The sequence below is a fragment of the Triturus cristatus genome, chromosome 10 (assembly GCF_964204655.1).
Source record: "Triturus cristatus chromosome 10, aTriCri1.1, whole genome shotgun sequence".
Taxonomy (NCBI): Eukaryota; Metazoa; Chordata; class Amphibia; order Caudata; family Salamandridae; genus Triturus; species Triturus cristatus.
In genome coordinates this window covers 86,656,144-86,674,210 of record NC_140593.1, presented here as the reverse complement: position 1 = coordinate 86,674,210, position 18,067 = coordinate 86,656,144, and the positions used below count along the sequence as shown (strand labels likewise).

General features: G+C 44.9%; 1 protein-coding gene across 3 annotated transcripts in view; it reads right to left on the bottom strand.

Moving 5' to 3' along the window:
- Positions 1-15,371, bottom strand: part of GLOD5 (glyoxalase domain containing 5) — a 30,883-nt gene extending 15,512 nt beyond the window's left edge. For all 3 annotated transcript variants that reach the window (XR_014969997.1, XR_014969998.1, XM_085630473.1), the window contains exon 1: positions 15,218-15,371. Coding sequence is in view for 1 of the 3 variants with exons in the window: in XM_085630473.1 (XP_085486599.1) it covers positions 15,218-15,364 (147 nt within the window). In the remaining 2 variants the exon portion in view is untranslated. The remainder of the gene's footprint in view (positions 1-15,217) is intronic.
- Positions 15,372-18,067: the final 2,696 nt, after the last annotated feature.

Sequence of the window (18,067 nt, the reverse complement as noted above, 5' to 3'; positions counted from 1 at the left end):
CTTCTCCATCTCCACCACCCACAACATTGCCACCGACCAGCACCGCCCATCGGATCTGGAGCAAGGAAATAGAAAATCTATGGACCAACACCCTTCACATAATCACATCCCTCAAACCTACAAAACAAGGCAGACCCTCCAAACACACTAACTGATTTACTCCTGAAGTAAATGCCTCCAAATGCAATTGCAAACGACTAGAAAGAATCTGGCACACCAACAAAACACTCAGCGACCGAGCACACGTCAAAGTTCCTCTCAATAAATATATCACATATGCCTGAAAACTCTGAAAAAGAAAGCCCAAGCCACCCACCTCTAAGCTAGATCCAACCATAGCAAGGAACTCTTCAGCATCAAAGAGTTCACCAATTCCCTTAGCAACTGAGAACACTATAAACCCCTCGCAGGATCTCTACAACACCCTCCCAGACTTCTTCTACAACAAAATGGTCACCATTTACGAACACTTCAACCTGCAGCCAACAAGGGACAACTTCGACGAACTCCTCAACAGCAGTGACCACCTCAAACACTATAATCACTATGTGGGATCAACTAATCACACAAACCAATCTACAATCTACCATCATGAACTCCATCCACTCAGGAGCACCCAGAGTCCCCTGCCCCCACCACATGCACAACCTACGGAGCAACTCCATCAGTAAGGAACTCACCACCATTCTCAACTCATCCATCACCTAAGCCTCCTTCTCAAAAGGATGGAAAAAGGCAGAAGTAAAACCTCTGCTAAGAACATCTACCGCTGACCCGGCTAAAGTCCTGGAGAAAGCAATAAACAGCCAACTCTCCAAAACCTACAGATCAACAACCACCAGGATCCATCTCAATCGGGATTCCACGCTAATCACAGCACCAAACCACCCTAATCCAGCCACAGATGACATCCAATCTCACCTAGACCAGGGAGAGTCCGCAGCCCTAATCCTCTGACCTCTCAGCAGCCTTTGACATTGTGTCACACTACACCCTCCTACACGGACTCCATCAGATGGTGATCCAAGGAAATGGACATGGGTTCTGGGTGTGGGTCCAAGTTTGGTCAGACACCAGTTGGAGTCCCATGTTGCCAAAGATCACTACTTCTGTCTTGTCAGTGTTGAGCTTGAGACATTTGCCTTTCATCCAGTTAGTGACTTCAGTCACGCAAGTGGTGAACTTGTTTCTTGTGTTGGGGTTCTTGTTCGTGAGAAAGAGAATTTAGGAGTGATGTGACAACTATTAATTAGTCTATAACTCTAGGAAGGATTCTGCCTTTTGACACATTTGGTTACATTTGTGTTGTGTTTTTGTAAATAGAGGATGAGGCGTAAGGGCCAGAGCTGCTGACTTTTGAACTGGGGATCCATGTTCGTGTCTCGGCGTCAGCTCAACACCAGGTGATTCTGGGGAAATCACTTTGTTTCTCAGAGCCTACCAAAAATGAATGTGTCCTTTTGTGATGTAACTGGTGCTCATGTAAAGCACTTTACTAACTTTGGGTCGAGTTCGCGCAATAAAAACTGAAAACAAAAAAAAAACATTTGCAATACAATAGCTCTCGCATTTGGGAGAGTTTGAGCGATTGGCATTGTAAATGACAATGACTTTTATTTATGCGTTTTGAAAATCTGCAAGTGGTGCGTGAACACACACTTTGTACTTATAGTCCTTGCTTATGAGAAGCAAGGCCGGCCGTAAAAGAGGTGCACTTATTGCTAGCCTTGCTTATCATAAGCAACTACTATAAGTACAAAGTGCATGTTTACCCACCTCTTGCAAGTTTTCAAACCACACAAATAAAAGGCATTGTCATTTACATCGTCAATAGGTCAAATTCTCCCAAATGTGAGACCTACTGAATTGCAAATGCACCCAATTGCAGTACCAGGTCACGTGGCCCTCTCCGCAGTTTCTATCTGAAGGAGAGGATTGGTAATGCTTGCAGGCTTGCCACCCACTTGCATGTAAATCAAATTTTCACAATGGACTCTGGCTGCTGTTAATTTCCTTCCCCCAACAGTTTACAGCCCGTCTCACTCCTGACCTGAGCTCTCAGCCCTGTGTGCTCTGTGATATTGTTATAGCCTGACAAATGGCTTGCAGGCTACATGAACTGATGTGCTGTAGGCGCTTTCAGGAGTACAAGCAATAAAATGTTTATTCCTTGCTGTCTCATTGTCTCCAATCCGACAAATCAAATAACTTGTATTTCCACAGTAGATTTAATTTGTAAAGGTATATCAATAAATAAAGAAATATGTGAGGTACTCGCCATTGTTATCTCAAAGTCTGCTATGAAGTTCTGTAGGTAAACTGAATAAACAGCTACCCATGTCATTATCAAATTAAGTCTCTTTATTGATGTCATGACAGCACTTTCATAATTGCTTTATTAACCTTCTTGCTTTTCTCAAATTAGCTTGAAAATTCAGCATTTTCTCCACTAGTTTTTCAAAAATTTCTTGGGGGCGGGGTGAGATCCCCCCAAATGGCATTAGGGCTCGCTCGCCACTGGGCACTCATCCAGAACTGTTATATGGCCGTTAGTGTCATTGTCGACATTGTTAAGTTAGCCTGAGCTCTGCTGCCATGATGCTGCTTTTGCGCACGATACTACATGACTTTATTTTGCAAGACTCGGTTTGTGCCTTTCGCATGAGAACTGTTTGCTTTCTGCATTGTCTGCCTGTTCCTGGAGTTTAGTCTGAACACGATGTGCAAGATCGATAAACAATGCCCCTTGTTATTCTGTTCTGGTCAGTCCCTAGCACCTAGACAAAAATCCTAACACAGTGTGCTGCTGGAAACTAGTGCTTTGATATTAGGGGGATGCATGTTGTTCTAAAAAGACACTTGGAGAGGGACCTTTCCAGGGAGAAGAGCTATGAAGCTCCTGTGATGTAAAACATCCATCTAGGCACTAAGGTATGGGGTCTACTGACGAAGCCCAGAGATTTTCTTTTATATAATTAACTTCACCTTACCAAGGGGAGGGTGGTTAGGCCTTATAGTCCTTTTTCTACTGTCTGTATATAATGACATCCCCCTTTATATTCTATGGAATTGTAACAATGCTAACTGTTTTAGGTTCATGCATTTTGCTGCTGGTAGTGGCTCGTACACTGCATTATAGAGCACGATAGTTAAAATAAACATTTTGAACTATAACCGTGACTGACAATTCTTATTGTGGACAAGTACGAGTGAGTGAGCGAAAGGGTATGTCTTGCTACCGCGATTCCTGAGAGAGTCGGGAGTGTTGTGTTCTGGGTTGTCTAATCATTTACAGCTTCATGATTATGTAGGAGAATGTCACCCGCTGTCACTGGCTGCTTCTGTACTGTGTTTGGGACTGAATCTGGACATCATGGCGTCGAGGAGCTGATGGTTGCTGAGGTGGTCCATGAGGCATTGCTTGATTAGTATCTCCAAGACCTTTGCCAGGTATGGTATGAGGGAGATGGGTCTATAATTGGAAAGTGTGGCTGGGTCAGTGTTTGGATTCTTGAGCAAGGGCATCAAGGTGGCATGTTTCCAGGAGTTGGGGAAAGTGGCTGAGTCAATGGAGGCATTGATGATGGGTGTTAGTGCTTTGCTGATCAGTACGAGTTCTTTGGCAAAGGCATGGTGGGGTTAAGGGCCATCTGGAGCCCTCGCCCCATCAGGCTGGTTTTCTTGGTAGCAGCGATTTCCATGGTGGGGAAGGCAGGCCACGAACTCATGGTTTGTTCATCGGCCGCAATGGAAAGTTGAATTGAGATCGTGACAGGGTTTGGTTGAGGGTCGAAGTTGGTGTATTACAGGTGATTTTGTTGCAGAAGAATTCAGAGACTTGTTGCAAAGGTCTTGTGAGGGGTTTCATAATGCTGGTGGAAGCACGGTGAAATCTTTGAGGTTGGCAAAGATTTCCTTCGTTCTGTTAGTGAATGTGTCGATACAATCTGCAATGGCTGTGCCCTTGGTGTTCCATATCTACTGGTGGTAGTGTCCTACGGCGGATGTGAAGATGTCTTTAACCGGGGTATTTTGACTTGATTTCCATTTGTTCTCTAGTTGCTTGTAGAGGCGTTTCATCAGCCTGAACTCCTTTGTGTACCAGCTGGCCTGTGGCGGGCTCTAGCCATTGGGTTGTGTTTGAGGGGAGCAAGAGTGTCGGCGCATGCAGTGATCTAGCTGTTGAGGATCTTGATGGCTTTGCGCGAGCTGCTGGTGTGCTCAGACTGGTGCTCAGAGAGGGAGGAAGCCCACTCCTCTTCTGAGATGTTTTTCAGTTGTGGTAGGTCTGTGGGGGTGCCAGATGGGTATTCTGAAACCGACGAGTGTGTGGTCTTTCGAGGTCACAGTTGCTGGATTGTCAACTGTGATGTTGCTGTTGATGAGATAATTTGGTCCATAGGTGTCCGGGGGTGTGGGTGGATTTGGAAATGTACCAGGTGAGAACAAGGTTTCCGAGGTTTGCTAGAAGAGCTCTAGAGTTTGGGTTGGTGTGGTCTTCGAGGTGAAAGTTATGGTCTTCAAGGTGCTGACGTTGATGAGGAGGGGTGCGACGGAGTCCGTGATGTCACTGGTGAAATTGGTGTGAAAGTCCTGGTGGTCTGTATAAGAGGGTTTTGCCTAGGGAGAAGTTGGATGTGATGCGTATCTTAAACATTTAGTGTTACACATAGCTGGTGGGGGTGTACTAGAAGATGGTAAGGCTGATGGTATCATTAAATATGATAACTCAATGCCCGGGCTGGTGCCGGTGGTCTTGCCAGGCAATCTTGTAGCCGGTAGAGATGGCAGTAGCAATGTTCAGTGCTAAAGTTGGGTTCAGCCATGTTTCTGTGAAAGAACAGGTCCAGAGCATGGTCGTGCAGTAATTCCCTTATCTCCATGGCATATTTGGTGGGCAAGTAGGTATTGAGGAGCATGGATAGGAGTGTGGCATCTTGTTTGGGTGGTGTTTGGTCTGTGCCAGCAGGTGGCTGGTTTGTGTGAGCATTAGCGAGTGGGATGCTTGGTGTTGTTGGTGCGGGAGTGGTGTATGTAGGGTGTGGGAGAGTGCATGAGAATTTGCTAGGTGTGCACCTGAATGTTCTTCTGTGTTGTGTGGTGCAGTGCAGCAAGTGGTGGCCGGGATGAAGAGCAGCGAGGAGAGCAGCAGGGTATCAGTGGGTGGGGGGCAAGGAAAACCAGGATTCCTGCCACCGGGGGTGGATGGGCACAGACAGGCTTGCCCTTTGGCGCTCCTTCAGTGTGCCAGCGGTGTGGACACTCGCAAATGTTGCACAAATGTTTAGCAAAAATTTCTTTCGAGTTGCTTTTTTTGTGTACATTTTATTTTTAAAGCAATCATCAATCTAGCTTTAATGCCTCTGCATGTATTTGGATAGCAGCAGGCACTCCTCGTTAACATATGATATGTCCATACTGTGGGACTGTGCCCCCCACTTTGGACTTATTGGACTGCAGTGGTACAGAAGCCGGAGGCCTCTATGGACACCACCACTGAGGTGGAAGCGCCCTTGATACGGTTAGGGATTTGGAAGCAACGACATAAATGAATATTGATAGATCTGGAATTTATTATAGCGAATGGAGACATTACCAAAAAGTGGGACACTTGCCAGAACACAGGATTGGGAACCAGGGATTGGTACATGCACAGCATTTGAAAAGGGAATACATGCGATTAGGGCTGCTCAAAAAGTTTTGGGGAGGTTGGACACTGGACGGAGATTGACTAGAGTAATGCCAAGGAATGAAAGAAGATGGATCGAGGGGTGCTGAGCATCCTGGATGTCTGCGTGTAGGTGGGACTAAGAGGCTGGCATGGTTGTGATGCTGCACTGTTCATACAGAAACGGAGGTGATGGTTATTCTGCTATTCTCTGTTTCTGTAAGCCTTGTATACGCCCATGGTGGGAGTTTCGGATAAGTATGTAATGCTGTAGTTCAGGCCTTGAAAAATCATTAAAAAGTTACCAGACCTGCAGGTCGAGTGACTGGACTTATCTAATCCACCTACCTGTAATGCTCTTGAACCATACACTAGTCTAAACTATGTGATACTGGGCAAACATTTTTAGTTCACAAAGCCACCTTTCTCTTCATTATCATGCATGAGAGCACCTTCAAATGTTTGAGTTCAGCATGTCTTTTTTGTTTAATTTAATACACTAAATGTTTGCTCCATGTATAATACAAAACTAGCCCGCATACAGGGTATGCTTGACCCTGTGACTTGTCTCAACTCATTAACAGCACGGTCATCACGGTGGAGCAGGAATGTTTCTTAATTCATGTTTAGGAACTCTCACTTTTAATAAATATATTACTAAAGCATAATGTACTAGTGCACTGCAATTTACATTCAGCGCACTTTCCATTGGAATGGCCACATTTCCCACTGACATGAATTTTACTAATAAAAATAATTTGCGTACATGCGATAATGTGTGGAAATGGAGTTTCTACAAATGTTTATCATTCACATAGCACCAAGTAAAGTGTTATGGTTTGTTTTGATCCTATTAAAATCTTTGTTACCATCACACTCCTGAATTACAAAAAAAATTGGTTTCCTAAATTGCATTGTTTATTTACAAGCTATTTAAATGTTGTGTGTTTTAGAAAATAAAACTGCCTTCCTAGAGCCTTTTGCTTCACAAACATTGTCAGACTGTTCAATTTACAAAATCCTCTAACTTTTGCAGTCAGAAAGAAAAGAAAACACCAATCTCCAGGATAAAATAAGCAGCAGTTTGTAAGAAGACATGAGCTGGCGTCTGACCTCTGTCTTTGAAGGTACAGTAAATGTGACAAGATTTAAAAGGCTTCTTTACAGCTCATTCACTTTCTGAATGAACAGAACACTTGTTTGCCAGCTCCATCTTTTCATAATGCGGGACTGGATTGGGTTTACTTGTCTAAAAGTCAAAATAATCATGAAAACTTGTCCTTTACCCCAAACAAAATTATTGGTTGTCGGGCAACAGGCAGACGATGCCTCTGGGAGGAGTACAATCGTCATTTCAGTCATTCATACATGATTAGCTATATCTCCATATATGTCACACAATGAAAAACAGACGCCTCATGTAATACTAAGACTACGAGGCAGTGACATGCACAACCTAGGTATGCCGGGTGTCCCTGTTGGCTGCCTTTACCTAGTTGTATGCAGGACCTCATGCTGCTTTGATCCTCAGGGCCATGGCTTGTCTAAGCCCAGGAAATGCAGTTTTGAGGTCTCGAGACGAGTAAAGGGTGGCGGGGGGAGGGGAATATCAGGCTGCCCTCAGTTATGACCAGCAGGGAAGTGGTTTTTATCTACCTCCAGGATATGCTGTTTTGATGAGGGGTGTGCACTGCATCCTTACCTTATCTTTGCACTGTAACTAAAAACCTTGCTTGGATGTATAACAAGGTGACAGGAAAGTTGTTGTTATTCAAAAGAGATCCTGGAATGAATGTGACCAGTTGATACCTTGATCACTCTCACAGACAAGCTATTATTTTGCAACTAAATTTCTTCATCAGGTATGTGATCATAGCCTATCTTCTGTTTTGGTATAACTTCATTCCTCAGGCAATTGACATGCTGGTTCTCCTTCAGGTCCTTGTTCTTATTTAATTAGATACTGTGGGCTCTGGCTTATCTTAGCCTCAATTTAAATCTCAGTATATATTATTCAGTTTAATGGTCTCAATTCACGAATTTTGGAAAGAAGGAATAACGTGATGGCGTTGCCAAGATTTGATGGGAGGGTTCAATTCACTGAGTGATCCTGGCGGTTAACAAAAATCCATCTTCAGACTTTATCTCTTTCACAGCTTCAATACTGATGTTGCTTCTATCCCGGCCTTCATCTACATATATTTCAAAGCTATCCTACCCTCTTCTTTTCAAATTCTCTTCAGTCTGGGCTACTGACAGCAGACTTCACCAGAGCATGTCCATCTACAAGGACTCCCACAACATTTACATTTGTTGGTATCATTCGACAGAAACAGCGTTGGTGCTGGAGGAGGATAGTGGACGGGGGTGGCAGAGCGATCCTGGTTTTATTAGATCTCTCGGCGGCGTTCGACATCGTAAATCACAAGGTGTTGGTGCAGCGGTTGAGAGATATAGGGGTGGAGGATAACTCTCCTCTCCTCCTTATTAGAATCTAGAGAACAAAACATACATTGGGAGAACATACAGTCTGGAACTTTCCAACTCCCATGTGGTGTTCCGCAAGGATCTGCTCTGTCGCCAACCCTCTTTAACATATATGTGTCCTCACTGGCCCACGAAGTCAGGAAACATGGTTTTTTCCTCGATTATGTACGCCGATGACTCACAGCTCACCATCTCAGTTTCCAAACCTTCAGAGCCAGTAGCCATTGGCTTTCATGCATGTCTGAAAGACATCATGTGCTGGATGAGCTCAAATTTTCTGAAAATAAATACGGATATAACCGAGGTCCTAGAATTCGGTAAAGGACCGTCGTTATGGAACACTAACTGGTGGCCCACAAAGGTGGGAGTTTGTCCTACCCCGTTTACCAAAGTTAAAAATTTGGGGGTGATCCTTGACGAACAGCTTAATCTGTCGGCCCATGTCAACCAACTAAGTTCCTCCTGCTTTTTCCTCTTACAAACATTGAGGAAAATCTTCCCGTTCATCGCATATGAACTCCAAAAGACAGTTGTAGTTGCACTTTTGTTATCCAAATAAGATTACTGCAACGCACTCTTTATGGGAATCGATAAGGCACAGGAGAGGAAGTTACAATCATTGCAAAATGCGGCGGCCAGATTACTCATGAACATCCCCAAGGGTCGCCCCACCTCAGAGGCCTTTAGAGCACTACACTGGCTCCCTGTCCATCAAAGAGCCAACTTCAAGGCTCTCTGTTTAGTGCATAAGGCCCTCTATGGAGCCATCTCCAGGGAGATGCGGAAACTTTTCACCAGGTATTTTCCAGTAAGAACTCTTAGATCCTCTACGGAGGGCCTTGTCTGTGTTCCAAAAACACGCACGGTAAGATGGGGGGGCCGTACACTGTCTTTTTGTGCGGCAAAACTCTGGAATCAGATGCCATCTACCTTGCGTCGCCAACCAAATCGGATGAGGTTTAGGAAAGAATTAAAAACCTGGCTGTTTGCTAAAAACTAAACATCCAGAGTCAGGTTTCTCCAATTACCCATGTATCACAGTTAGTGCCAAGACGCCTCGGCATTTGCTGTGCTATATAAATAACAATTCAAATCAAATCAATATTGAGCCTCTATGTATAGATGCATTCACTGTTTAGCCGCTCTTGATTTTAATTTTAAACTCAGAACACTTCAAGCAAATTATGTTCTCCATCTTCGATTGACTGATTAGTACTATCTGTAAAGGACCCACGATCCAGGCAGACGTCTTAGCGCGGATGATTCTATCTGCCTGACTGAACGAATAAGAGAGTGAGGTAGAGCGCTTAATATCAAGAGAAAGTGAGTTGCACAGTCTTGGGCCCTTTACAGAAAATGAATGTCCCTCCCATGTCAGAACATTGAATCTGGGAACTCAAACATAATCTTATTGTTCCTGTAAGAGTCTATCAGAGTTACCGGTTGCCAGCATTTTGAAGATGGGTGCTGAGCTGCCCACGCACAATGGGCAGGCACAGTATATGGACACCATGGTCCAAGACGTCGAAACGGTAGACGTGCCCCACGCCAGAACTGTCAATAACACCTCAGGACAGATTTATCATTATTTCAGGCAGCGCAGCAAACCACCTTGCTGCGCTGCTTGACAGGGTAGGAATGCAAAGTATTTAACATGATACTGCGCATTCCTGTCCTTTCCTTGCATTGGCACACAATGTGCTGCCTAGCGCCAACGCATGCACCCCTGCGCTGTGAGGCAAGGCTGCCTGCACTGTGGACAGGATTGTTTTTGTGCAGAAAGGGACCCCTTCCTACACAAAAAGAAATCCTCAGAGGGATTTTCCTCTTTCTATGTGAGCTGCAGAATGAAGCTCGCAAAGAAAGAGTAAATACCAAGAACAAATAAAGATATTTCTCCAAGTTTTGTCTCACCTGGGAAGGCCTAGCATTTGGATGCATTCCCAGATCTACTAGTAATGGTAAATCTGGGAATGGGCCAAAATCCACAAATGGATGCTTCACCAATGGAACGCCTCCCTGGGGCAGAGTAATGCAACGCAGCAATTTGTGCTGGGTTACATTAGATTTATCAAGCCACGCCCAGTGACCTAGCGTGGCTTGATGGATCTCACTTAATAGTTGCATCACCATGAGCCCCCTCGCATGGCGCAAGGGCATTGCAACTCGTTGATAAATCTGTCCCCTAGAATCTACTAGCAAGAACCTGGCACAGCTGATATAGTTCCATTTAGTGGATAAGAACCAGACTGTAAGGGGGACAGAATGAAGCTAGGAGACTCAGCCATCCGCAATTATTGCACAGACATTTACTAAGATCTCTGCTGGAACTACATAAGGCGATACAAGTCCCTTCCACCAGTGCTCACGGAAGGAAAATAACCTACTTTAAACTTACTTTTGTATTACTTTCTACAAGTATACAGTGCTTTGATCAAACCAAGCATGGAAATACAAAATAAATCAATAATGTGGGTTAATCTAACATGCATCACATAATATTAATTTCAAATAAGGTCCCTCAATGACTCAGTCCCAATTTTCTCATAGTAGATGGAAAAATGTACGGTAAAAGGGGACAACAAATAATGTAACGGGGCCAAAATACCTTAAACAGTTCTGACTACAAGTAACACTTTACCACACCCTTGCCCCAATACAAAGAGCTCCCTCACTTCTATTCACACATCAACTCCATTGCCAAGATCGCACGTTATCAGCAGCGCCTTCTGTGGGGGATTCGTTGGTTCTTACCGGAAAAAGACCTAAAAACCTTGGTCCAATCGCTAGTTCTCTCTAGACTGGATTATTGCAATTCTCTTCTGACTGGCCTACCCAAATCTCACCTCTACCCCCTCAAATCCGTCCTCCATTCAGCAGCGCGCTTCATTTCAGGGTCCAAACTAAGTGACCAGATCACTCCTATCCTGTCTTCTCTCCGATGACTACCCATCGAGGCAAGATCCATTTACAAAACGGCCTGCATCACCCACAAACCCTTGCACACTTCCTCCCCTCGTTATCTGGCGAATAAACTGAAATTGTCAGGAGGCTTGAGACCTTCTCGCAATGCAGAAAAGTTTCGGCTTGAGCCCCCCTCCTTCAAAAGGGAAAAATCTATGGCTCAATCGTTCTTAGGTAATGCAGTGAGAATCTGGAACTCGCTTCCTCCATTGCTCTGTGCCACCACCTCTGTCTGGATCTTCAAAGCTGACCTCAAATCTCTTCTATTCCAAAGACACTTTCAGGACTAATACCTTAATTCTCAGACCCCTCTAGGAAGTTTGTTAGTCATTGTAAATTTGTAATATTTTCTTGTACATTCCTCACCCTTGCTTGCTGTGTTTGATATTGTGTTCTTGCCTTCTATGTTTTTCCCTACATATTGTGTCCTGCTATTTTTGTAACGTTCTATTTTGTAACATTTCTCTCTTGTAACGTAACTGGTTCTATTGTACAGCGCTTTGACACCTTCGGGTAAAGTCCGCGCTTTATAAAAATGCATTAAATAAAATAAAATAAATGTGCTAAGCTTATCCCAGGCTTGGCAGAAGATTTACATGGCCCGTTTCAACATACTGCAGCGGGGCCCTTCAAAGAACAAACACTTGTTTCAAGGTTGGAGAGAAAAAAAGAAATTCTGCAGAGAAAAGAAAGTATGGCCGATCTAGGATCTGGTGACATCTAGTGGTCTTAGCTGAGTTTGTTGCCTCATCAATAATAAATAAGGCAGCTTTGCTTTAAAATCCATAAATATTGCAGCACAAGTGTGGGGAATATTGACCCCTCCCTACTCCCACCACTTTGTCAAGCCTGTCTTCCATTTACAATCCCTACATATCTTCACTATTTTCCCCCAAGGTCCAACCTCTCACGCATGTCATATAATACACTCTTCTTCTATACCAGAGGTTTCAAGATGCTCAAGTCCATGCATAAAGTACTTGTTCACAACAGGATTTTTTTGCAGTCTGGGAATTGCAGCTGTGCAATCGACCCGGTACACCTGATAATTTTTAAAGCCCAAAGCATCTCTTCCCCTCCTGTATCCCACATAGCTGCCATATGGCTGTCAGCCATTTGTTACATTGTCAGCCAGTTGTGAATATTTCAATCAGCACTCAAAAGCAGGTGTATTCTGGGACTTGTAGTTTTGCTTCCACGCTGTTCGCAGGAGCTCAAAAATCCTGTCACGGAAAATGCTACTGGCGGAAGCCGAGACTGATTTAACAAGCATTGAAATAGCCACTAGGTCTCGCCTTTGGGACCTTATAAGTTTTGAGTTATGCAGCACAATATCCTTGGTGCAACAACATCAAGTATTGCATGGCTAAACACTTATACGGTCCCAAAGGCGAGACCTATTGGCTATGCCAATGCTTGTTTCTCCCGAAGTTAATACCACTATGGACAAAGGAGCCAGCACGGTGCAAATCTTTAAATTACTCTATAAGCACATTATGCATTATGATTATATAATAAGAGTTTTTTACGTTGAGAAAATAAAAGAAAACTAAATATTCTAATGGGTGTGGTGTTATTACTCCCTAGATAATGGTTAATATGAATACAGGAAACTCAAAATCCAAAGCATTTCACAGACTTCCGGCACCATTGTTAGAAATGCACAACGTTCAATCACATACAACAAGCTGAACGGAATCCCACAGTGATGCTGTCCACATAAATAATTACAGTCCGCAGTACACCGAGGTGCCAAAAATCACCAAGAAATTGCAGCAGCAGCATAAAAAAAGACACAAGAGAGACGCTCCCATCTAAACCCCAAGGCACACATCCAGCCAGCATAGCCAACATTTGGATTTTGCACTAGCTACCTAAACAAATTTAAGTTTAATATTTTCACGCTGACTCATAACGCGTCTTAGATCGCCGAGAACTCATGCTATTCAGGGAACAGCTGACGTGAAAACTCCTTGGCAGTTCCTTCCGCCTGAGTGAGCAGCACCTGCTGAGCTGACCACCCGAGCACTGCAACGTCGATGCGAATAAAGGGCAGTCTCTGGGCCCAGAGCTTCTTATATGGCTCAACCTATCTGGGAACTTGCGCACAAGGAAGACAATGCCAAATGTAGACATTTGTAAACGACTCCTTTGTTTAAACAAGCATACATCATCTTAAATGGCGCAGCAAGGAATAGCAGAATGCAGCGAAATGGAATGCCACATTTTCTTATTACAGTTGATTCGTAATGTCAGAAATAGTCTGTAACGAGAAAACCGAAGCTAGGTGTTCGTGTATGCTTCTTTCAGGTATTCGAAGACCGTACAACATAGTTATGTACACAAATCCTTTCTTTAAAAGGGTAACTGGTGGACATGCGCCTCAAATACGGATTGTAAAGGAATCCCCAATATAAATTAAATTAAAAAGAGAAAAAAACAAAGAGGAAATCTAAGTATTTTATTTACAAGCTAGCTATTCACCAGCACATTGACTATTTAGATCTCGTCCAGGAAGGGCATTCTAATAAAAAAGGTAAGCAGAAATAAGCCACCTCTGTTCATTTCTCGCTAGGCGGGGACGGTTTTCTGACACTTTCTACTTCTTAAACTGGGTGTGGACTAGAATTCTCGGACTTCCCGTGGCTGGCAATTAATTTTACAATAACAGAAAAGCAATTGACAAAATGAACACTGGAGGTCAGTGTTAGCTCTAAGAAAATCTTGGTAACACACGCAGAGAGACAATATAAATATGCATTCCTTTACTTCGGAAGGTTATAGGTCATTTTGGAAGCAATGTGGGTACCCATAATCAATGTTCTCATTTTGGTGGGGGAGGGGCAGAGCGAGGCGCTTGGGAGAGCAAGGCTTAATGAGCCATGAAAGCCACATGGCGGCTGCGTGCGTGCACGCGCTCGTGAACGCAAGCTTGAGGCCAGGAAAAGATTGTGGTAGCACTTTGAAAAGCCACTAACTAAATGTCTCGCAGAGCAGCGCATGCGCTGGCTCAGCGAGACCTAAAAATAGAGGTGGTCGAGCCACTTAACCCCTTCCCCGCTCATGACGGAACCGTTCCGTCATGAGCCACGGTTGCCGTGTGCTCATGACCGAACGGTTCCGTCATGCCACGACCGTTGGCGGCCGCTCCGCCCACGCGGCGCTGTTTCCCCGCCTGTGCGGGGGGACAACGCAACTGGGCGGAGTCATGACGGAACCGTTCCGTCATGAGCACAGCTCAACCGTGGCTCATGACGGAGCGGCTGCGTCATGAGCACAGCGCCACCGCGCTGCCCCCCCGCACCCCCCAGCACCGCGGCGGAATTCCCGCCGCGGCGAAGAGGTTAAAGCTCGTGCCAGATGTCTGACTCTGGGCCAGCTCGAAGTCCTCTTGAAACCTCGAGCCCAAAACGAGCCGAGCTTTCGTGTGGCTTCTGTCTGCCACCCTCGCTCTAAACTTGTGCACTAAGTTGAAAACTAAGGTTTAACATCCAGGTAAAAAGGAGACACATAAGACACCCATGTAGTGCATGATTTGTACAAAGTGGAACCAGAAAACCTGGCTTCCTCCTAACTGTGTGATGTTATGAAAATATTTTGTTTCACCAACCCACACCCCTCCCCCTTTTCTTCATTTTCTCAATAAACCTGAAAAGTGACTTATTAATGTCAAAGCTGCCGCACGTTACAGAAATGCATTTTTCTCTATTTTGCAGAGACTTATAAAATTATCATATTTAACGCGTCGTTTGTTGCACGATTCACACTGTAAACAAATGCAAGGCTCGGCTTGTGCACCGGTTCTCACAGCCGAGCCAGACGCTTGGCTCGACTTTCCCTGTTAATTTGCTGGGTCGCCTAACCAACTCTATTTAAACTCTTACACATGATTTAGAGAGGGTGAGACTGCAGCCCCAGCCCCGCCCCCTTAATGTACCACGCGCATCTAGCACGGGTACTTCCCTGTTCAACTGACAGTTCAATTGTAAAACAAAGTTTAAGCGTCGCATAAACAAGGTTTTTTCTCAATTACGCCACATTATAGCGCCGCGGCGCGCTCTCTCATTACACAGCACACAAAGCGCTCAGAGCTCTTACCCTCACACCACAGGACAACCGGAGCCCGGCCCGGAGCAGGCTCTGAACAGGCAGCATCTCTTCGGCTTCAGATGTGTCCGGACACCGGTCTTGGTGCTCGAGAAGCCAAGTACCAGGAACTGAAGGGAGCGCAGCACGTGACTTCATCCGCCGTAATGACTAGAGTATAAGCGCCTCTGCTAAAGAAGGGCGAAGAAAAGAGCTTTTCATAATACGAGAATAACCCGTGAGCCACAGCTCATAACTAGAACAGAGAGAATAAAGAGATTCTCAAGTAAAAGTATGAATTAGCTCCCTTGATAAACTGCGTATAAAGGCGCAAAAATACATGCATCGGGGAATGCGATAAAATACAGTAGGTAGAAGTCGGTTGTGACCGTAAGGGATTAGGAATTTCCTGCAGTAGGTGAATAAACTCATTAAGAAGTGAACATAAATGCAATGTATTAATCAGCACAATTGATTTTGTTAACCATGTTCTACTTTAGTTGCCGCTTTAACACGGTGCCCACACTGCCACTGGATAGTCAACATGTTCTGTTATTTGTTTACAAACTACAAGACATAAACTTTTTCTCCGAGATGACACATACAAATGAGATGCGCTAGCCATCTGCAGCCCTTTGCCTATCATTATTTATTTAAAAAAGCATTTGCAATGCAATAGGTCTCGCGTTTGTAAGAGTTTCAGCTATTGGCGTTGTAAATTACAATATCTTTTACCTATGTGTTTTGGTTAGTAGTGGAGTGGATTCATGGGGTGTGGAGTGGAACTATGTGGGTTGGATTGGAATGGTTAGTTATGGAATTGTGTGTGGTGGCATTGTGTGGTGTGGAGTGGATTTGTATAGTGAAATTATGTGGCATGGTGCGTAGTGGAATCATGTGGATAGTAGTTATGTGGTGTTGAGTGCACTGGAATCATGAGTAGTGGGACTGTGTGTCATGGAGTGTAATTATGTGGAATGGTATTTTGTGTAGTGGAGTGGTATGTAGTGGAGTTTAATGTTGTGTGTTGTTGAATTATGTGGCATGATATGAAATTCTGTGGTGTGGATTGGATGTATGTGGTGTGTTGTGTAATTGTGTTGTTGAGCTGAAATATGGGGTATGGAATGGAAATGGGTACAGTTGAATTGTGTGACGTGGCAGTGTGTGGTGTTAAGTGAAATTATTCTAATTAGAATTGCGTGGCAAGATGTGGAGTGTATTTGTGTGGATTGTGTTACCAAGTTTAAAAATGATGAAACATAATGTTAAAAATGGGGATCTCTAGTTGACAGTGGCTGGCGCCAGTATCCAAATAGGGACCCTTCTTCCTAAATCAGAGTAAGGGGGCTACACCCTTTGATAACCCTGCTCAACCCTGCGGTAACGTAGCACGAGCAGACAGGCCTATCTCAGAGGCAGTGTGTGAAGCATTTATGACCATACACAATAACGCAGTGAAGACACTACAAAGGGACACCACACAAGTAGTTATAGAAAAATGAGTATCTTTATATAGGCTTAACACAAGGCTCAAAAGCGATCAAAAAGCCACAATGCACGTAAATATAGATGCACTTAAAAAGCAATAAAAGCAATCAAAAGCGAGTGAAACTAATTTAGTTCGAGGCCGGGGTCTTCGCGACCCGGTGATGTACAATGTACCTGAGGTTTAAAGGGGCATAGCACGCAGCTTCGTGAGGGAGCCGCGATGATGAAAGGCGGACTCGCGGCGGCCACTGCTCCCAGCTGCAGCGTCATGCACTCACGATGATCCTGAGACAGTGATTAAAGGCGGGCACTCAGCGGCACAGCTCCTCAGCTGCAGTGGCCCACAATAGTGATAGTGATGATTCCCATAGCACAGGCAAATGCGGGCTCTCTGCGGCAACAGCCCCTCAGCTGCAGGGGCCTACAATAGCGATAGCGATGATTCTCGTAGCACAGGCAAATGCGGGCTCTCAGCGGCAACAGCTCCTCAACTGCAGCGGCCCACAATAGTAATAACGATGATTCCCGTAGCACGGACAAATGCGGGCTCTCAGTGGCAATAGCCCCTCAGCTGCAGCGGCCCACAATAGCGATAGCGATGATCCTCGTAGCACGGAAAAATGCGGGCTCTCAGGGGCAACAGCTCCTCAGCTGCAGCGGCCCACAATAGCGATAGCGATGATTTTCAGCCCGCGTTCCCCGCAGTAGACCCAGAGACTCTGAAATTCTCGACAGAAGCCTCACCTGCAAGTAGAATCCCCCTCAATAGGAATTCAGAAGGCTGATGGGTGACGTCTACTGTCCCTGAGACTTCAGCAGGAGGCCAGCTCAAATCAGGCCCTTGGGTAGTTGCTTCAGCAAGATGGAGGAAAGTTTCAAAGTCCTTTCCCTCTAGTTACACGGACAGAGGTTCGTCTTGACATCCCGAAGTAACACACCGTGTAGGGGTTTTAGCACAGACATTTATACCCCAAAAGTCTTTGTTCTCAAAAGTCACATGTCACTGAACCCAGCCAGAATCAGTTCTGCCCAGCCCTGGAGCACTTTGTTTACCAGGCTGCATCCTTCCTTTCAGAAAGAGGGGGTCTGCCTTCAGACGCACAGTGGGAGGTGGAGCCATCCTTCACCTTGCCAGGCACTGCCCTGCTGAGATCAAAGGGTCACCCCTCCCCATACTCCACTGCAGATCTCTCTGTTCAATCCAGGTCGGGCTTAGCCTGCCCTGTCCCTCCAAAACCAGACAGCCAGTACACATAACAGCAGAGCACACGGGAAGGCTTAGACAAGAAAATACCTCCTTTCTAGAAGTGTTTTTTTCAAACACCGAATACAAAAATATTCCTCACTGAAAGATGTACTCTAATATTCTGA